Source organism: Plecotus auritus (assembly GCF_963455305.1).
Source record: "Plecotus auritus genome assembly, chromosome: X".
Taxonomy (NCBI): domain Eukaryota; kingdom Metazoa; phylum Chordata; class Mammalia; order Chiroptera; family Vespertilionidae; genus Plecotus; species Plecotus auritus.
Window position 1 is genome coordinate 16,818,211 of NC_137784.1, and position 22,249 is coordinate 16,840,459.

At 36.2% G+C, this 22,249-nt stretch overlaps 1 protein-coding gene across 1 annotated transcript in view; it reads left to right on the forward strand.

Moving 5' to 3' along the window:
- Window positions 1–22,249, forward strand: part of POLA1 (DNA polymerase alpha 1, catalytic subunit) — a 319,132-nt gene that overhangs the window by 34,772 nt on the left and 262,111 nt on the right. The window contains exons 18-26 of the mRNA XM_080652141.1: window positions 1,597–1,686; window positions 4,065–4,181; window positions 5,315–5,490; window positions 7,533–7,662; window positions 8,144–8,263; window positions 9,320–9,419; window positions 10,695–10,819; window positions 16,059–16,208; window positions 16,587–16,709. Of these exons, the coding sequence (XP_080508267.1) occupies window positions 1,597–1,686; window positions 4,065–4,181; window positions 5,315–5,490; window positions 7,533–7,662; window positions 8,144–8,263; window positions 9,320–9,419; window positions 10,695–10,819; window positions 16,059–16,208; window positions 16,587–16,709 (1,131 nt within the window). The remainder of the gene's footprint in view (window positions 1–1,596; window positions 1,687–4,064; window positions 4,182–5,314; window positions 5,491–7,532; window positions 7,663–8,143; window positions 8,264–9,319; window positions 9,420–10,694; window positions 10,820–16,058; window positions 16,209–16,586; window positions 16,710–22,249) is intronic.

The following is a 22,249-nucleotide window of genomic DNA, read 5'->3' on the forward strand; positions in this document are numbered from 1 at the left end:
TATTTTATGTTAATCGATTGGATCTATTCTTGCTACATCGCACTGTGACATTGACCAATTATGTATTAGAAATGTAAAACTAAAAACATTGTTTAGCAATGTTTAAATGTTTCACCACCTGAAAATAGTGGAATTCTACAGTGTACGAGGTTCAAACCCTCCTTTAGGTAGCTTAATAGGAAGCTTTTCCGAAACTGCATGATCAGGTGATTACTGTTTTGGGAAAGTGTAGGGTAGAGTGCTACACTTTGCCCTCCCCTGCCCAGCTTAAAGGAAGTCAAGTGAAGTTGGGAACACTGTGGATATTAAAGGGGACAAGTATTAGAAAGGTTGATGTGGGCTTGTCCCAATAGGTCAATGATTTCTAAACTCCCAGTATACTCCATTAAGAAGTTTACTCCCACTATGCCCATGGGTCCTTAACAAAATGGGTGGGGTGGATTGGGGAATTGGATAATGTAGTGAGTTTTTCACAAAAGTAAATGTATTTGAGCCCTAGCTGGTTTGGCTCAGTGGATAGAGCGTTGGCCTGCAGACTGAAGGGTCCCGGGTTCAATGCCAGTCAAGGGCACATGCCCGGGTTGTGGGCTCAGTCCCCAGTAGGGGGCGTGTAGGAGGCAGCGATCAATGATTTGTTCATCACTGATGTTTCTATCTCTCTCTCCCTCTCCCTTCCTCTCTGAAATAAATAAAAATATATTTTTTTAAAAAGTAAATGTATTTGATGTAAAAGATTTCTTTTTGAGAGCATATGTTATTTCTTTTATGAAATGACGTTGTTGGTAAATTTGTAGGTGTTTTTTTTTTTTTTTAATGTTGTCACTTGACAAAATTAAAAGTTAGCAACCTGTCAGGTTCTGCTTATTTTAAGTTGGCTTGAGAAGTCCAGTAGTCTGGTGGTACTGTTAGACCAGGCTATTATTTGTGAAGTGCCCTGAATTATCCAAGTAGAAATGACCAGGAAAATTCATTCCATTAGAGTCAAACTGATATTTTTTTAGTCAGTCTAGGTATAGAAAACATATAGCTTTCAACTTTCATTTTAGGAGAGTCTTAATAGATGGATCTTTTGAACACCTGATTTTTGGTTAGTAATCCAAGTGGAAGCCTTTTGTGTGAAGATAGGTTTTATTTATATTTAAGACACTTGTAATTCTTAAATGAATGTTTGCGTTTAGTCTAGTTTCTTATTTATACTAGTACGTTCTTACACCACTATTTGATATTAGTTTATACAGTCCTTAGAACTTCTTTGTGTGGTAAATACATAAACAGTGAAGTCTAAGAAAGTCGGTACTCTGATTCATGTGCTATAAAATGTGTCCAGATGACAAGTGTGTCCCTGTGGAGGGACATTTCTGCACTTGATAATGCTCAACACTTAAAATTTTTTTCATTCACACTCTTATTACTAGTATAAGCTCCTCAGAGACTTTATGTAATTAACGCAAAACCTATAATCAGGAATTTCATTGCTGCATTTAGTTTTGAGCTGGGTGGTTTCTTTTAACCCTAAGAAATCTTACCCTGCCTGAGCAAGGAAGCAAGATATAGTACTTGAGAGTAAAGAGTGACTGGTTTGTTTTTATCTAACAGAAAGTGAAGGTTGAGATTGCTGCAACAGAGAGAACACTGCTAGGGTTTTTCCTTGCAAAAGTTCACAAAATTGATCCTGATATCATTGTGGTAAGTAATCGTTTGATCATTTCATGGGGAAGCTCTTCATTCCTTAGTTATTTTAGTTTGATTTGATTGGCATTTTTTTTTTTGAGCAGCAAAGAATCGTTTCAGAGTGAAAGAACCCTATAGATTGGTGGGAATTGCTGTACTTGCTGCTGACAGAAAGGGGGAAATATCCCAGCCCACTACAAGATAGTATTTTTCCTGTAATAGAAAGGCAACTTATGAATTATTATAGAAGTTTATGCTAATCCAGTTACACTTAGAGACCACCAGCCTGTAAGTTAATAAACTTGGGTCAACTGTTGGTATCTCCAGAATTTTGGCTCAGTGGTCCAGCTGTATAGCAGCCACAGGAGTTAATTCACTTGGTTTGGTGCCAATCCCCAAAGTGTAAGTATTTGAAGTTTATGAGCTCAGAGGATCTCTTTGATATATTTCTTTGAGAGCTCATGGCCAGGGATCATTTTTTTCTCTTGATGACTGGGTATGCTCCCATGAGGTAGCAAGAGATAATAAGTCATTGAGTTATCTTTGCCCAATTCTTTTCTTTAAATGTCTTTTTTAACTTTCAATGTTTATTTTGTATTGGTTTCAGGTGTACAGCTAAGTAGTTATACAATCAAATACTTTGCATAGTGTCCCCCTTGATATTTCCCGTACCCACTTGGCACCATACATAGTTATTACAATATTATTGACTATATTTCCTACGCTTTACTTACATCCCTGTGACTATTTTGTAACTATTACCAATATGTGCTTCTCAATCCCTTCAACTTCTTTCACTCAGTTGCCCAACCCCCTTCCCTCTGGCAACCACCAATTTGTTCTCTGTGTTTATGAGTCTGTTTCAAGTTTGCTTGTTTGTTAATTTTGTTCTTTAGATTCCACATGTAAGTAAAATCATATGTTATTTGTCTTTTTCTGACTGGCTTATTTCACTGAGCATAATACCCTCTTGGTCCATCCATGCTGTTACATTTGCCCCAATTCTTAAGAATCATAAAGCAACATTTTATTTTATGTTTTCTCTGGCCTTCCTTAGATTGTAGGCTCCTTGATAGGAGTCCTTCCTTTTGTCTTTTTTCCTGAATTTGGGAGGGAAGTAGGATATAAATACTTATATTTTAAATGTGCTATTGGTAATTTGATTACATGGAAGGAAGCCTTGCAAACATGTTCACCATATATTTCTCTGCATTCATTTTTGCTCTTGGACACCTTTCCTGATAATGTGTAGCCAAAATGCCAAGAGTCTATAGGTTGTTACCAGGGTCTCTGCACCCACTTCCCTTACGGTGTTTTAGGACCCATCTTGAAAGTGTCAGGAAGATTCTGTTCACAGTGCCCTACTGTGCTTCTCTGGCTTAGCACTAGACCCTCACTCAATCTCCACTAGCAGTCTCTCTCTTGGGCCCCAAGAGATGCTATGGTGCCTAGGGTAGGTGTGCTGCCATAAGGTATTAGAGTCAAGTCTGTGATTGAGAAATCCAAACTGATGTAAGAGAGAATCCCAACGTGGGTTTGAGTCCCTAATCCCAGGCATGATATTTTGGGAATGAGACATCCTCACGTCCTTTGGGTGTCTTAATAGACAAAACTGCTATAAATATATAGCAGTATATATTTTTAATTAAAATTAATAACAAAATCTATTTATTGATCTGATTTATTTTAAACTTTATCTAGTTTTTAAATAAGTATAGGCAGTGAACCATATTATTCACATGATGGAAATTATCATTGTAGACATGGAAAATTTGGTTACTTTTTTTTGAGATATTCTTTACTTGGTATAGTATTGTGTCCTTGTGTTTTTTTTTTTTTTTTTTTTTTACAAGTTTCTTATTTGAACTATTGAGTGGTATTATTTACGGTGTTGCACGTTGCTTAAGAGTCTAAATCAGCAGTGTTTGAACTCAGTTCTTTAGGAAGAAACTAGATGCAGTTCCTGAGCTTTCTAAAAGTGTGTAAATGTTATACAATACAAACAGCTTCTTGTTTTTTAAAGAAGTAAAATGGAATTGTTTGAATATAGCTTTTACTGATCATGTAAAAAGTGTGGACATTAAAATTTGCCCTTGCCTTCGAGACTATGAGGCATGAGCTGCAAATTAAAAGACATTACCTGAACCTTGCATCAATTAGGATGAGATAAAGTTTATTTCAGCAATCTGCTTAGCAGCCTTGTGAATGTCAAGGCTAATGAATGCTGCTGATGAATAAGTTCCTGAAGAAGAAAGGATCCCAACCGGAGGTAAGCTCATGATGCCTTCAATTAGAGACCAGAAAAAGAAAGGGCAAAGAAATTCTATGCATATGAAGATAAATCCTCTAATTTGCATTTGATATGTTATTGGCTGTCTTCTTTTTCTGCCTAGGGTCATAATATTTATGGATTTGAACTGGAAGTGTTATTGCAGAGAATTAATGCGTGCAAAGTTCCTCACTGGTCCAAGATAGGTCGACTAAAGCGATCCAACATGCCAAAGCTTGGGGTAATAATAATTTTCAAAATCTTGCTTTTTTAATTTGACTTTTTATATGCTTTGACTAGGAATTGGCTGTCTTGTGGTAGGACATTTTAACTTTGGCACTAAACATCTTTTCCTTTGAATCTAGCATTTTATTGGTAAAAACCACTGGTAGTTCTTTAAATTAGCTGTTAGACTCTAGAGACAGCACATATATGTTACCTCCACTTCAGCTGTATCGAAGCACTAGCCCATAGAGCAGAGTTGCAGGACTCAGAATTCATTGAGTGTGATTATTCAGGAAGGCGATGGGAAGGAAGGATGGGAGGGAGCTGACATTGAATGTATAAGAAGGCAATGGGCTAAGTGCCTTCTGTAAAGAACTTGTTCAGAATCATAGAGCTAGAAAGAGAAGAACTGAAAATTTTGAACCCAGGCCTTTCTGACTCTTTTAAGCCCCATGCACTTTCATTCTACCTGCTTGCTTCACTTAGAGAGATGTTGGTGTTTTGTATGAAGTGCCTTTGTTTCCTAAACCTGATACTGCTCAATGCTTGAAATCTTATTTTGCTTAAAGTCTCTAAATAAAATGGGCATGTTGTCTCATCAGAGAACTTAGAAATCTGTACCTTTTATAATGCTCTTCAGAGGATTGGAATTGGAGCCACTGCTCTTGCTTTTTTCCTTATTCATATCTTTGAGATAATAGGGAGGTTATTAATAGTTCATCAGAACACTTGCCTAAATTAACTCTTTACCCTCTTCAAGGTTTTCTTTACATAGCAACTTTTTGGCGAGGTTTGCCCTGACAACCCCATTTAAAATTCAGCTTCCCCAAATTCGTTGTTTCCTCACCCTGTTCTACTTTTTCTCTTTTCCATATACTTGTTACCCCTAAAATTATAATTTCTTGTTTTATGATACCTATTTTTTATTGTATATTTCAAATGAGATCAGGACTCTTCTCTTTTGCTCACTGCTATATCCGAGTATCTAGAAAAGTGTTGTTCACAAATATTTAATTAATGACTGGATGAATGGAAGAATGAGAGTTTCATTATTGGAATTTTTGGGCTACCCTCAGATAAGTTAGCACAAAATATTCTCTCTCAGTGCCTGCTTTTCCATGGTATTTACTTTTTGTCTTTCCCTTGTAGGGCAGGAGTGGATTTGGTGAAAGAAATGCTACCTGTGGCCGAATGATCTGTGATGTAGAAATTTCGGCAAAAGAATTAATTCGTTGTAAAAGCTACCATTTGTCTGAACTTGTTCAACAGATTCTGAAAACTGAAAGGGTTGTAATCCCCATGGAAAATATACAAAATATGTACAGGTATGATCTTGGATGCTTCACAATTGGATTTGTCTTGAAATTAGCAAAAGAAAGACACCACTACCATTCTTAGGAGCACGTGGTGCTATGGAGAGGAACATTGTCTTCATGCCAACACCACCGTCTCCGTTACTTCAGTAATAATTTGAACTATTTTGCCTTTTGAATTATTCTACTTTGATCAGTTTATCTCTATCTCCCTCACTTAACACCATCTTGATGTTTCCTAAGAGCAGTTTGGAAATTAATGTGATATTTATGTTTTCATCCTTAATTCACTAATTCAGGAATTAGTGTAAATATTTTAGAAATATAAAAACTGAGAAATCATTAACTTATTTAGATAGATTGCTCAATTATTTCTTCCAGCTTTATTGAGGTAAAATTGACATAAAATGTGTACATTTAAGGTATGCAACTTGATGTTTGATATACATATACAGTGTGAAATAATCATCACATTCAAGCTAATTAGCTTATCACCTTACAGTTACTTTTTTTGTGTGGTGAGACCATTTAGATTTAACCTCTTAGCAAATTTTAAGTATACGATACAATATTGTTAACTGTAGTCACATTGCTGTACGTTAGATTTCCAGAGCTTACTCATTTTGTGTGACTGGAACTTTGTGCTTGATTATTTCTTAAATAAGGTTTCTTCTACCCCTCTGGCCACTTCTTGTTTTCTGCTCATTCCTCCCGAGTCCTTGGACTGCTTCCCTTTCTGACTGTGCTTCTTTTCCAGGTGATCTCATCAAGTCTCAGAGAGTTCAATACCATGTGGGTGCTGATGTCTCCCACCGGCATATCTTCAGCTTAGACTTACCCCTGAAGTCCAGACTCATGTAGTCACCTTCCTGTTCTACTTGGTGTCTAATATGAACCTCCAACTTAACTTGAGCTCCTGATCTTCTCCCCTAGGTTCCTCTTGTAGTCTTTCCTTTAGTAATGGTAACTATTTTTCCGGTGCTGCTGGAAACCTAAGTCGTCCTCGGCCCCAAACCTCTGAGGTATTCATGATTCTTATCTCTGACATGCACGTTCAGTCTTTCAGGAAATCCTGACAGCTCTATCTTCAAAATATGTCTAGATCTGACCACTTCTTTTCCCTTCCATTGGACTCACCCTGGTCCAACCTACCAACCTCTTTCCCCTGGATGACTAGGTCTTACATTAGCCTTCTCACTGGCGTTTTTGGTTTTGCTCTTGACCCCTTGTTTTCTTTTCTCAACCCCAGAACCAGATTATCCTGCTGAAGTTAAGTCAGCTATGGCACTCTGCTCAGAAGCTTCCAGTGGCTTTCTGTTTCATTCAGAGTAAAAACCAAAGTCCTTATGTTGACTTACAAGGTCTTATGTACTGTGTCTCTCTGCCATTAACTCTGCCCTTGTCTTCTGTTCTCTCCATTTTTCTCTCTGTTTCAGCCATTGCTCTCCCTCCTGGTCCTAGAATTACCATATTTGCACTTAACTCAGGGCCTTTGAATGTGCTGTTCTGTCTTCCTGGAATGCTCTTCCCTCAGATACCCAGTTATTCTCAGTGAACTCTTCCGTGGTTCCCTAGCTGAAAATTCAGTCTCTGCTCCTGACACTTAATATTCCCTTTGATTCTTTTTTTCTTCTCTCGCTTTAACTTAGCATTATATAACATACCATATATTTAATTTGTTACTTATATTTTATATCCCCTATGAGGATACAAGCCCATTGAGGACAGGATATCTGGCACATAGTAGGCATGCGAGACATAATTATTAGATGGAATGAATGAAAGGTTTCAGGTAGTTTTCAGGTTGTAGTTAAATATGGCACTTCACTTTATTTTTGTGGGATTTTTTTGTGTTTTGAGAAGGGCATTGGGATCAATGGTATGAATGAATTTCTAGTTTTATACCAACCTTATTTTAAATTATTTTCAAAGCCAAAGTGCCGTTGCTCTGGTTACTTATACCAAAGATTTTTATAATATTTTACGAAGTTCTGATTATAGTCATTGTTTCTTTTAATTACTCGATTCTGTTTCATTCTTACTTTTCTGTACAGTGAACCTTCTCATCTGTTGTACCTGTTGGAACACACCTGGAAAGATGCCAGGTTCATTTTGCAGATCTTGTGTGAGCTAAATGTTCTTCCATTAGCATTGCAGATCACTAACATCGCTGGGAACATTATGGTAAATTTAACTTAGAAGGGGGAAAAAGCATTTCCTGTTGGATTCAGTGTTTGCTTGGGGTAGTTGTTATATGATAATGAGTCTAAATGCATACTTATAAAATGAGTGACTTGTATTCTGAAAGCTGGGCTTCTTTTGTAAAATGAAGAACTGGTTGGGAGAAGGGGAGGAAAACCAGGTGCAGTATGTTGAAATTTGGGTGAACATAAGATCATCTCTAACATCTGGCTGTGTCTCATTTGTGGAATGGCCCACTTGGGAGTAAAGAGATAGCCTAAGTTGTCAGTATTTTAAGCTTTTTGTCTCCTTTTAACTATAATGCTTAAAGAAAATGCTAGGAATAATTTAGTACCTTTAAAAAATAGCCCTTGTTATGGGGAATGATTTTGAAGGAGGTGCTATGATTAAATTTACCAGGTCAAAGTTGCTCTTATTTGTTGTGATTTGAGCTCAAATTTAAAAAAGAAATTCTGTTTAATAGTCTAGGACGCTGATGGGTGGACGAGCTGAGCGTAATGAGTTCTTGTTGCTTCACGCATTTTATGAAAACAACTATATTGTGCCTGACAAGCAGATTTTCAGGAAGCCTCAGCAAAAACTGGTGGGTCTAAAATTGTATAGCGTTTTGCCTTTTCTTATCACCCCCTTTTATTACCTATATAGCTTTTTTTTTTTGCTGTGATAACATCTGCTTCCAAAATAATCTCTGTATACTGTAGAAACTGAGTCAAGTTTGTTCTGTTGTGTTTGTGTGGTCATTTCCTTCTCCACTCTTCTCTGATAAAAATTATGAAATAGGAAGTTCTTTGAGGGAGGCATTAGGCCTCTCTGACGCATGACCATACATAGAAAGTGTTTTGGCACCTTAGCCCTACACAAAGCTACATGCCAGTTAAATCTTTTATTTTCTTAAACCCGTGAGCCTTTATTTTTGTGTTGCATTTTACGTACTAATGACATCAAGATCACAATCGGGTTTCTGAAGTGGCTTTCATCACATTGGAACTAAAAGTTAGCTACTGTTTTATTGGCACTGATAGTAATTGATTCAGAATGGGAATTTAATATTAAAATGATTCAGGTATTTTCTTATTTTGTGTACATTATCAAAATTGGTATAGGGAATATTGACTTAGAGAAATTTGACTTCTGCTGAGCAGCATTGAATGTTGGCCATTAACAAACTACTTGGGAATAAAGTTTTAGTATATGGATATACTTATTTTAAGGTGTCCATATTAACATTTAGAATAATAGTAATATCTACTATATGAAGTAATTTTCTATTTTTATATCATGAATATTAGAGTAATGAATTTAAGGGGACTCTTCTATAATCCCAATTTATACATAATATCAAGAGTTATATTTCTAGTATCTATTGATTTAAAAAAGTGAAGTTCTGTGAATTCAGAACTATTTTAAAGTAAAATTTGCATGCTTATTAGCTCAGAGAGAAAGCATTTGTTTCAGTAACGACCGTGCTTGGCATTCATTTGGATTCATGAATATGTTTCAATAACTGTGGTCCTTCCACTAAAACTAAAGAATATATGTTAAAACTGTATACTGCATTTGGAAAAGGAGGGAGTCCTAAAACTTCTTAATTAGTTAATTAGTTGCTGGCTGGAGAAGTTATCTTTCCATTTGATATTAGGGAGATGAAGATGAAGACATTGATGGAGATGTCAATAAATACAAGAAAGGACGGAAGAAAGCAGCTTATGCTGGAGGCTTGGTATTGGACCCTAAAGTTGGTAAGGCTGAGCAGTGGGCTGGCTTGCCCTGGTGTTAAGGAATTTCTTAATGCAGAGTGAGGCTTGAGAAACTAAAAGACATGAATTGTATTTTGTAGGTTTTCAAATAGGTCTCATAATAACAGTATTTTATATTGGACAGCAAAATTAAAGAAAGTTTAGACAGTACCACCAAATTGAAATTTAGCAGGAGAATAACTTTTCCCTGTTCTGAATAGTAAAGATGTTTTGTGGTACACAGAGTAGAAAGTGTCTTTTTTTTTTTTTAGCATCTTAATCATTTTTAAGTATACAGATGAGTGGTGTTAGGTATATTCACATTGTTGCACAGAAATTAATGTGGATTTTATCAAGTAACTTAAACTCTGAGTAGGAAACATTTAAAATTATTAGCTGTAGTAAAACAGATCCAGTTGTCCTTCGGTGTTAGATCGATCTGGACTTGAATTCTGGCTGTGATCTTAGGCTTCCTGTTTAACCTCTGAAAGCCTCCGTTTTCTCTTCTGTAAAATGGAGATAAGAATAATATCTGTCGCGCAGAGATTTAAGGAATAAAAGTGATTGTTTAGTATAGTGCCTGACACAGAGTAAGCTTTTAATATGTTTGCTGTTATTGTCTTATTAATGGACATTTACTTTTATTCAGTTTCTTCTTAAGGTGAAGAAAACTCTTTGTAAGTGTCCTAGAGAAATATAGTAGCTTTCTGTTCACCCTTTGCAAGTAAAAAGGGTGGATCGTTCCACTACTGACACGTATACATCTCTGACATGTATAAATCACTGTGTGTGATTTTAGCAGTTTGTGTACAGGTAAGTGGGTTGCTCATTTTATTCTTTGAAGGTATGATTATAAAAAATATATATAACCACTCATTGTAGAGATCACTAAATATTTTTGGGGTGGAGGTGGGAGGGAATGCTTGCTTGAAGGAGAATTTAATAACATTTAAAAAAAATAAATATGACACCTGTCTATAGTAATTGATATGGGGAGGTGTTTGCCTGTCATAATGGTGTACTTTGGGAACTTCTGGGGAAAGGGCCGGTTGTAGTTGGTTTCAAGGTGAGAGAGGACCTCTTTTGTGAACTGACTTCGCACTCTAGTCGAAGTCATTTTTATAGTATGGTAGTAGACTCATTTTTTCCCTTCTGTCTACTTCACAGCTCTGGATAGCATATTATTTCTAATATACTTCAGAGTATAGTACTTCTAATGTGATCTTTTGACAAATCTACTTTTTGAAAAGACTTTGTAATGTGGCTTTTATATTGCAGGTTTTTATGATAAGTTCATTTTGCTTCTGGACTTCAACAGTTTATATCCTTCCATCATTCAGGAATTCAACATTTGTTTTACAACAGTGCAAAGAGTTGCTTCAGAGACACAAAAGGTTACAGAGGTTTGTGTTCAACTTGCGGGGGGGGGGCTCTTGAAATTGAGATTAAAAGTAGTACTTAAAGAAGAGAACCAAAGTATTTAGTTTTCCCTCTTAAAAGGTACATTATATCCTTTTTAGTGGTCAGAAAAAGGGGAGGGTTGTATAGAAGGAAATTCAGACTGGTTTTGTATCTTTTTTATTTAACAACTTTATTGAGATGTAATTCACATACTATATACAATTTAGTCATTTAAAGTCTAAATTTAATGGTTGTTAGTGTATTCACAGAGTTTATAACCTTCACCATAGTTAATATTAGGGCATTTTCATTACTCTTCAAAGAAACACCCTAACTTTTACTTGTAACTTCCCTTAATCCCTCTACCTCTCCCAGGTCTAGGCAACCACTACTCTTTCTGCCTCTATAGATTTGTGTATTTTTGACATTTCATATAAATGGAATCACATGTGACCTGTGTCTAGCTTATTTCACTTAGCATACTGTTTTCAAGATCCATTCGTATTGTAGCATGTATTAGTACTTCATTCCTTCTTATTGCTGAATATTTCATTGTATGGAAGTGGTATATCACATTTTGTTTGTTTTAGAGTCATCTCAATTTATGCAAAATGGCTGCTTGGATTTTGATAGGAATTGTATTGGATCTGTAGATCAGTTTGGGGAGTATTGTTTTAAGAATATTAAATCTTCCATTTATTTAGATATGTAATTTCTTTCAATGATGTTTTCTAGTTTTCAGTGTATAAGTCTTGCACTTACTAAAATTAAATTTATTTGTAAGTATTTTATCCTTTTGATGCTATTATAAATGAAATTGTTTTCTTAATTTTAAGATTTGTTCATTGCTAATACATAGAAAAATATCAGCTGCACTTGTATTAGTTCTAATAGTTTTGTGGATTTTTTAGGATTTTTTGTATATACGATCATGTCATCTGTGAATAAAGATCATTTAATTATTTCCTATTTGGATTCCTTATATTTCTTTTCCTTGCCTAATTCCCCTAACTAGAACCTCCAGTATAATGTTAAATAGAAGTGCAAGAGCAGGTACCCATGTCTTGTTTCTGATCTTTGGTGACAGCATCTAATCTTTCATCATTAAGTATGATGCTAGCCATAGGTTTCCCATCGATGTCCTTTATAAGGTTGAGGAAGTTCCCTTCTGTTCCTAGTTCATTCTAGTTTATTGAGTGTTTTCTCATAAAAGGTTATTGTACCCACCTGCATTTCTGGGATAATTCCCACTTGTTCTTGGCATATAATCTTTTTTTTATATGTTGCTGAATTCGATTTATTAGTATTTTGTTGAGGAGCTTTTGTCTGGATTCATAAGGGCTGTTAGTGTGTAGTCTTTTCTTCTGTCTTTGGTTTTGGTATTAGGTTAATACTGGTCTGATAGAATGGGTTGGGAAGTAATCCCTCCTTTTCTGTATTTTGGGCTTATTTGTGAGGAATTTGTGTTAATTATTTAAATATTTGGTAGAATTCACTAGTGAAAATTATCAGGTCTTAACACTTCTTTTTTTGATTACTAATTCAATCTATTGTTATAGGTCTTTTCAGATTTTCTATTTTCCCTTCAGTCAGTTTCAGTTGTTTGTGTCTTTCTAGGAATTTGTCCATTTCATGTAGGTTATCTAATTTATTGGCATAAAATTGTTTATAGTATTCTTTTAAAATCATTGCTATTTAAGTTAAGTAGGGATATTCCCTCTTTTATTCCTGATTTTAGTAATTTGAGTGGTTTTTTCTTTGTCAATATAGCCAAATTTTGTTATTTTTAATCATCTTTTCAAAGAAGCACCTTTGGTTTCCTTGATTTTTCTATTGCTCTTTTTCTCTATTTCATTCATTTCTGCTGTAATCTTTATTCTTTTCTCTGCTTTCTTTGGTTTAATTTGTCCTTTTTCTAGTGTCTTACGGTGGAAGTTTAGGTTATAGATTCCAGATTGTCTCTGGTAATATAAATATAGACAATTATAAATTTTCCTACAAGCACTGCTTTAGCTTCATCCATGAGTTTTGGTATATCACATTTGCCTTTTCATAGTCAGTCCCATTTCCCCTATGTCAACCATTGATCTGACTTCTATCACCATAGTTTAATCTTGCCTGTTCTAGAATTCATGTAAATAGAGTGATACAGTATGTACTCTTTTGTGTCTGGCTTTTTTGTTCAACATAATGTTTTTGAGCTTCATCCAGTGGTTCTTTCCTTTCTATTGCTGAGGAATATTCCACACTATTCTCCTGAGGTGAGTGTTGGATTGACTTCAGTTTTTGTCAATTAGTAATAAAGCTGCTGTGAATATTCTTGTATGGATCTTTTTGTGGATTTGTGCTTTCATTTTTGGTGGGGTCAATACTTACGGAGTGAATTTGCTGTTTGTAGGGCAAGTATATGTTTAATTTGATAAGAACCTGTCATACTGTTTTCCTAAGTAGTTGTACCATTTTACACTCCTACCAGCTATGTATGCGAGTTGTTCCCCATCTTCTTCAACACTTGTTATTTTCAATCTTATAAATTTTGTCTATGCAAGCATTGCCTTAATGATTCTACTCACTAAATAGCCCTTTTAAAATAATCTTTTTTAATTCTCTCACATGGATTTTAATCTAACCAGTGATCCTTCAGTCAACAGTTTTATATAGGGCTTAATAATTTATGTAGAAAGCTTATACAATTAACTTTCAGTAGGGAAATTGGTTAGATTTGATTCTCCAGCAGTAAAAGATATAAATTAACATACTACCTTGTATATTGTTTTTCTCTGCTTCTTTGTACATGTGGCAGATGTCTATTTGCCCTCCAGCTCCTGAACTTATATTTCTTTTTAGTTCCATCCACATGCTTGGGAGCTGTTTCTCAGTCCCTGTTCCATCTTCCCGGAAGAGAGAATCTTATGGGCTTGCTTCACCCTCCTGGTCCCATCAGTTGTGACCACAGGAGTGGGTTCTTTAGTACAAACATGGGTACTAATAATGGGCCTTCCTATGGGACTAGAGCAGGGGTGGGCAAACTTTTTGACTCGAGGGCCACAATGGGTTCTTAAACTGGACCGGAGGGCTGGAACAAAAGCATGGATGGAGTGTTTGTGTGAACTAATATAAATTCAAAGTAAAGGAGCGGAGGGGAGAGCAAGAGAACCGGATAGAACAGCCGAATCCGGCCCGCGGGCCGTAGTTTGCCCAAGGCTGGACTAGAGGATAATTTTACAGAGAAGGATTAGGTAGACATTCTCAAAAGGTAGTAGCTGCATTTCCTGCTACTGTGTCAGCATTGTGATAATTTTCGTTATCTAGCACTCCCCCCGCCCCACCCTGTTTTATTTGAATTTTCCATTTTGGATTCTGGATATATAATGGAATAATTTCAGAGTTCAAAGGGAACTTAGAGGTACTCTACAAAATACTATACATGTAGAAATTTAGAGGTTCTCATTTTCCTGTACAGTCAGTCATTTGGTCTTCAGAACAGCTAGTGCCACACTGGTAGTGGCAGTAGAGCCGGGCATGGACTATAAATTTCCTGACTCTAAATCCTTTCAGTTTAGTTTTTATCTGACCGCCATAGATGCTGTAAATAGATTGGAATATATACCAAGATCTCTTTAATAGGTTTGTTACCATCTTTTGCTGTATTGGAAAGCAATAAGTCCCTGTTACTATTGTAAGATTGTTCATTGGAAGATACTGATCTTTATAAAATTAGATACTTTGTAAAAGCTGGGTTATCAAGTGGCATCGACTTGACATACTTTAAGCCAAGAGGTTTATTTTTAATTCTGAATCTTTGAAAGGGCAAATTTGCCTGACTTTTCTTTGCAGTCTATTAATGGAATTAATGGAAGTTTGAGAGAAATGGTTTAATGCTTTCCCTGCTTTTTTTTTTTTTGCTATAAATTATAATATAAGAAGACTACTGGTTGCTTTTCTAGAATGTTGCTATTCTTTTACTGATTGCAAAGCAATTTATAGATAAAAGGTACTACATATATCAGTGGTTCTCAACCTTTCTAATGCCGCAACCCTTTAATACAGTTCCTCATGTTGTGGTGACCCCCAACCATAAAATTATTTTCGTTGCTACTTCATAACTGTAATTTTGCTACAGTTTGCTACTGTCATGACCCACAGGTTGAGAACCGCTAGCAGGGTCGCCTAAGACCATTGGAAAACACAGATATTTACATTACGGTTCATAACAGCAAAATTACAGTTATGAAGTAGCAACGAAAATAATTTTATGGTTGGGGGTCACCAAAACATGAGGAACTGTATTAGTTGAGAACCACTGACATATATGCTAAGGAATATATACGGGGTGGGAAAAAGTAGGTTTACAGTTGTTCGTATGGAAAATAATACAATAATAAATAATACAAGAATAAACTGTGTTTCTCATACTCAAAACTATAAAACTACTTTTGATCACCCATGTATGTATTAATTTTTAGAAATGTCATGACCTATTTAAATATGCGTTCCAAATTCTTGAAAGAAATTTGCTAATTTAGTATTTAGACTTTTATTTTTGTGTCTAAAACATTTATAGTATTTGCTATGATTTTCCATAGTTTTAAAAATTTTATAGCATTTTGTTTGGTAGTATACATGACTTAAAACAGTAGTTTCATTGCTGTTTTTTTAATCCTAAGAATCTCTCTTACTGTTTTTATTTTAAAAACAGTTTCCCCAAACATGTTTCTCCCCAATCTTGTTGAAGAGAGTAGAGGAGCGTGTGTAAAAATTCACCCCTTTAAATGATATCTACTGTATCAATGCCTAGAGGGGTGGGAGGTACTGGGCAGTATTGACTTGTTCTGTTGCAACCCTCTCAGCTCTTTCTTTACCACCCATGCATTATTGACCCTTACTGTACAATATATAAGAAAGTACTTTGCCGAAACCGGTTTGGCTCAGTGCATAGAGCGTCGGCCTGCGGACTGAAAGGTTCCGGGTTCGATTCCGGTCAAGGGCATGTACCTTAGTTGCGGGCACATCCCCAGTGGGAGGTGTGCAGGAGGCAGCTGATCGATGTTTCTCTCTCATCGATGTTTCTAGCTCTCTATCCCTCTCCCTTCCTCTCTGTGAAATATCAATAAAATATATTAAAAAAAAAAAAAAGAACTTTTTCAGCATGTGATCAGGGGGTAAAGCTCCCACAAAATGTTTTAGAAATTTATTTAATGAAAGTTGATTTGTCTGAAATTTCTGTTGTGTGTTCACCAGGATGAAGAGCAAGAACAGATCCCGGAGCTGCCAGATCCAAGCTTAGAAATGGGCATTTTGCCCAGAGAGATCCGGAAACTGGTAGAGCGGAGAAAACAAGTCAAACAGCTAATGAAGCAGCAAGATTTAAATCCAGACCTTGTTCTTCAGGTATAACTTTTCAACTAAGAGACATCTGAGTGACAGTATGAGCTTTCAGAAATTGATTATCTGGGAGTGATTTAACATGATGCTGTGGGCAAATGCATGTGACTATTTTACATTTGTGGGTGGGAAACCATTCAAAAACACACTAGATCGCCTCAAAGTGGAAGGTACTTCTATCTGGAAAGCTGTATCTGAGGAAGATCCTTCTGACTTCAGGAGTTTTGGGGTCTCTGGGAGGATAGGTTGGATGTATTAAGAGTTCTTTTTTTTTTCAGGGATATTGAGGGTTTCTCGTCACTGGTCATCTAGAAAGACTTCTAATGTAATGCTTACGCATTTGCCAATATTATTGTTTGTCTTTTGTTCTTGTGTGGCCTGCAGTATGACATTCGACAGAAGGCTTTGAAGCTCACAGCAAACAGTATGTACGGCTGCCTGGGATTTTTCTACAGCAGATTTTACGCCAAACCACTGGCTGCTTTGGTGACATACAAAGGAAGGGAGGTAAATAGTGTAATATCACATCTCTAAAAATGAGAGTATTTTTTTTAATCTTCCTTTGACTTTGAGAGTATTTTTACCTATACAATAATGTGGGAGAACCAGCTTGTTACCTAGTTATACAGCTTCAAGTACCCCCTTTTCAGGACAAATTTGAGAGAGATGGGCTTTTAGATAAGGATACATTCATTAAGTGTGTGTGTGTTTATTTATTGAGTATCTACTACGTGCCACACATTGTTCTAGGCACTGGGGTAGAGTGTCAAGCAAGATATAAAAGATCCCTGCCCCTGCATCCTGAGGCTCACATTCTACCAGGGCAGGGGGTGTACCAGTAAAGGGGCATGTGGTGGGGACTTTGATGGGGAGAGGATAGTTTGGGAAAACAGACTGTAAATAAGTGAATAAATAAATCAAAAAATAACTGAGAGACTGTGATAGAAGTAAATGCTGTGCAGATAATAAAAACAAGGTGGCTGTTAAGATGGCTAGTTTAGATTGATTAGGGAAGGCTTCTTTAGGAGGTAACAAGAATGAGGCCTAAGTGACATAAGGGAGCTAGTTTTTTTCTGGTGTGTTAGCTCAGAGTGTGGGGGAATGGAAGAAATCAAGGAGGATGCCTTCATTTTTGTCTTCTAGCTGGTTAGCTAGTGGACCCATTTCCTAAGATGGAGAAATCTAGGGGAGAGGGATTAAGAGTTCTGTCTTGGCTGTATTACCTTTGAGATTTATAAAGATCTCTAGGCATATTAAGTAAGTAGTCAGTTGGATATAGAATTCCACCATTCCAGGAATATATCAAGACTCAAGTTATAGATTGAGAGTTATTGGCTTTATTTTATTTTATTTTTTTGAATTTATTGGGATGACATTGGTTTGCAAAACCATACAGGTTTCAAGTGTACAACTCAGTAAAACATCACCTGTACACTGTATCGTGCGCCCATAGCCTTAAGCAGTCTTTTTCTGTTCCCATTTTTCCCCTCCTTGCCCATCGCCACCTAACCCTCACCCCCCTTCCCCTCTGGCTATCACCACACTGTTGTCTACGTCTCTGTGTTATATATACATATTTTTTTGTTTAATCCCTTCACTTTTCATCCAGTCTCCCAACCCCCATCCCCTCTGGCAGAGAGTTATTGGCTTTAGAAAGATGGGCCAGATAACAAAGAGATTTGAGGTACTTTCACTTTGTAGAGACTATAGCTCCATATGAGTTAGCACTGAGAGAATGGGTTTTTCTTTATTTGTAAAAGAATAGTTACATTAAATATTAATTCCTTTTAACTATAGTAAACTATTGATTCCAGTCAGTGGATTTAAAACTATCAGTCTTAAGAAGGTAGTTAGTGGCTATGGACAGAAGGCTTGTGTTGGGAGTCTAGACTCAGAATACTCTAGAGTAGGGGTTGGCAAACTATGTCCCATGGCCCAAATCCAGCTTGCCATCTAATTTTGTAAAATTTTATTGGATCACAGCCATGCTCATTCGTTTATGTATTGTCTGTGGCTGCTTTTGTGTTACATCAGCAGAGCTGAGTAGGCAAGATAGAGATTTACAAGGCATGCAAAGCCTAAAATATTTACTTTCTGGCTCATTTTTTATTTTTATTTTTTGTTACATCACCTGAGGATATTTTTTTCCATTGATTTTTAGAGAGAGTGGAAGGAAGGGAGAGAGAGAGAGAGAGAAAGAGAGAGAGGCACAGAGAAACTTTGATGTGAGAGAGATATATCGATTGGTTGCCTCCCGCACTCGCCCCTATCAAACCTGCAATCTAGGTACCTGTCCTTGACTGTACCCTTGACTGAGAATTGAACCTGTGACCCTTGGGGCTGCAGGCTGATGTTCTATCCACTGAGCCCTCTGGCCCTTTTCAGAAAAAAAAAAAAAGTTTGCCTACCCTGCTTCAGAGTCTAGACCAGCACTGTTCAATAGAACTTTGAGATGATGAAAATGTTCTCCATCTGCACTATGCAGTGCAATAGCTGCCAGCCTCAGTGGCTAGTGAGCACTTACTTTCGGCTAGTGCCACCTAGCTGAAGAACTGGATTTTAAGTTTTATTTAATTATAATTATAAATTTAACTTTAAATAGCCACATGTGCCAGTGGCTGTTATGGCGGGTAGCACAGATCTAGATGGTATGAAACAAACAGGATGTTCAGGGCTCCTGTTGACAGTCCTATCTCGGAGACTTGGCTTAGGGCCCAGGGAGGAAGGGCAAAGCATGTATTGGACACCAGCAACATGTGAGTTTTCGGATGCATTATTTCATTAAAACCCACAAGAATCCATTGAATAGAGATAATAATGTTTCCATTTTGCAGATGAGAAAGATCAACTCAAAGAGGTGCAGCCTAATAAGTAACTATTTTGAATTGGAATCTATATCTTCCTGACTGTAAGGCTTTTACATCATTAGGGTTGTCTGCCCCATCTCAGGGTGTCTTTCATAACTGTGCTACTGCTTTATATTCTACCTCTTATTCCTGGAAGATCATCTTTTTTGGTACTCATCTCAAGACACAGGTCTTTTTTACATGAGAAGATATAAGTGTTTTAGGGGCTAGTTGAAGTGAAGGAAGGATGTTTCAATTTTTTAGGCTAAGTTTATTTTAAAATCATTTAAATTTTATTTCTGTGTATGTATCCAGTGGCTTCTGATAGAATACAACCTTATTTTTGTATTAGGAAATGCACTCACTATGCCCCAACTGGGTGATAATACATGGGTTGAGTATTGAGATTGGATCAAGGTTACTCTTAAGTTTCTCACAAGAGGCAATAGTTGACAATTTACTCCCTTGGAGAGTGCCTCTTGCTGATGGGAAATCCCTGTTGTTACATTTTCTGCATTGGATCAGAAATCCACAAGCTTAAAAGGGCACTGTTGATAATGATAAGCCCCAAATTTGTCCAGTGATCTACTCGGCTCCCTTAATCCACTGTACTTTAAGGGCAATATTTTCATTTAGGTGCATTTTTAATAGGGGGTTTAAACTCAGTTTTTATTTTTCTGTTGTATAAAATATAACAATAACAAATCTTAATAAATATACTATTAAAACCCTGATTTCCCCACTAAAAAAACAATTTCAGACACATCTTGAAATAAGTATGTGCCATTTAAATTCTTGGTTTCTACTTTCCCCTTTTCCCTTTGCTCCTTCCCACAAATAATAAAAACTGGAAAGTGGACCTTTAAAGTCATGTGAGGTTAATGAGGAATAATAGTGATATAGTTGCTCTTTGGAAATCCTAGTCTAGAAGAAGATTCAAAGCAATTTGCAGAGATTATTTCCTAAAATAAAAAGGATTGTTACAATGTTGGTGATAATTATTAGCACTGGCAGAATGAAATAGTATAGGTGATAATCTGTCTTTGGGTTTACTAGCATTTTCTGTATATGCTATTAGGCCTTTGAGTTCAAGCACCTCTTGATTATTAGAGAAGTAGGGAGAGTGATGTGTAAAATGAGAGTCAGTTTGCTGAGATTTTGGAATACCTTGTAACTTTTTCAAACTGGTCTTTTTTGTAATAAGATGGAGGGACAAAATTAATATAGTAACTTGAAGAGCCTATAAGTTGTTTCCTTTTAAAGTCCTGGTAGGATAAATTAGATTAAGGTTCAAGTGGAAATTAATGAGAGTGACACCTGGTAGCATGTCCTCTGAAAAGATTATAAAATTTTTGCATTTGAATATTGATTAACACACAGTTTGCGGAGGCCTTAAAATGTCACTCCCCTTTTATTTTTAATCTATTTTGTGTGTGCTCAGTTTTGTCAGAATCATGCAGCTTTGGCTCTGGTGACCTAATAATTTCTGTAATCAAATGTATTATGGCTGCTAGAGTATTAGGAGTAATTACTGATTGTACTCTTAAAAACAGGTTTATAATAAAAATGCTAACAGTTGTGTCAAATGGACATCAATATTGTCTTTTCCCAAGTGTGATATTTCACACTTAAACTCTTCTATGATTTTTAATTGCTTGGTGGTAAAGGATTTAGTTAATGGTTAAGGAATTGTATGAGGGACCTCACAGCATGCAAGTTACTTAAAAAAAGAAAGAAAGAAATCGAGGTTTCCATAGAAGTAATGTGGAAACTTAGTTTACAGACACTCAAAAGTTAGTCTATGTAAATACCATCTGTATTTATGTGTATTCTCAATGTATGTATAGAGAGACAAAGAAAAATTTTGGGCAAGTTGATAGCACTACGTGGACATATATATACATATATATTTTTAATTAATTAATTTTTTCTTTCTTTCTTTATTGATCATAACCAATGGACACAGACACCGGGGGGTGGGGGGGCAACGGGGGGATAAGGACACATATGTAATAATCAATAAAGTGGAATGTATTTTGAACCTAGAAAACGGACTCAGTTGTCAAGTGACTGGTGTGGTAATTGAAGTGATTGTTCACTAGATGGCGATAGACACCCTGAGATCATTAATCAATTAAGGGCTTTATTCTGTGAACAATATAGTGAAGACCATTTAGTGACACAAATCTGTCCAAATTTTTGACTTTTATTAATTTTGAAACTATTAATAAAGGCTGTCACTGGACCAGAGGATTGTGATAGTCTAATCTATTTAGTGTTTTAAAAAATGGTTTTTGAATCCTAAGTTTTATTGGCAAAAACAATCATTTAATGTATCATAGTAAGCTAATTCTTCTGTCAAATAGCTAAATTTACACTTCTGGCCATGGGGCTACAATACATGACTCCTTTGGTCACAGTATCAGTGTAAAGAGAATTGAAAAGATTTATTTTTTAAATCCTCACCCAAGGATATGTTTTTATTGATTTGAAAGAGAGAGGAAGAGGGAGAGAGAGAGAGAGAGAAAGAGAAATATTGATTTGAGTGAGAAGGGTTGATCGGTTGCCTCCTGTAAGTGCCCCAACTGGGGATCGAACCTGCAAACTTTTTTAGTGGTACTGAACGACGTTCCAACCAACTAAGCCACCAGACCAGGGCAAAATGATTTTGATATATAATTTTGCCTCTTTGAATTTGTTGGGGTTTTCTGAGGAATTTTAAACTTACTCTATACTTACAAGCATACTTAATGCATAATCCTTAGTATAATGGTAATATTTGTCTTTATGGAATAATGAGTACTTATTGATGTTGGTATTGTTTTATTTCTGCATTCTGTTATTTCTGTGCCCTTGAGAAAATGACTTTTAGTCTGAAATTTTTAATTGCATTTTAAAATAAACGTGGGCTCTAATGTTTGGGTGTAGAGCTCATGCATTTTCATTTTCTCACCCAGTAGGCTGAAATGAGACTATTTAGAAAATGTATCCAAATCACCACATGAACACATTGCAGTCTGGGCAAGCCTTCCTGGGAGTCTCTTGGTGATGTGCTAGCACCTGTCAGGAGCCTTTGGGAATGATCCTGGGATGACATTGGGGGGTGGAGGGTTAGCCTTTGTTGGTGTCAGTGGCAAAGGAGACTGAGTGAAGATGGAGAATCTTACACATAAGTGTTAAGGATGTCTTTCATCCTTATCT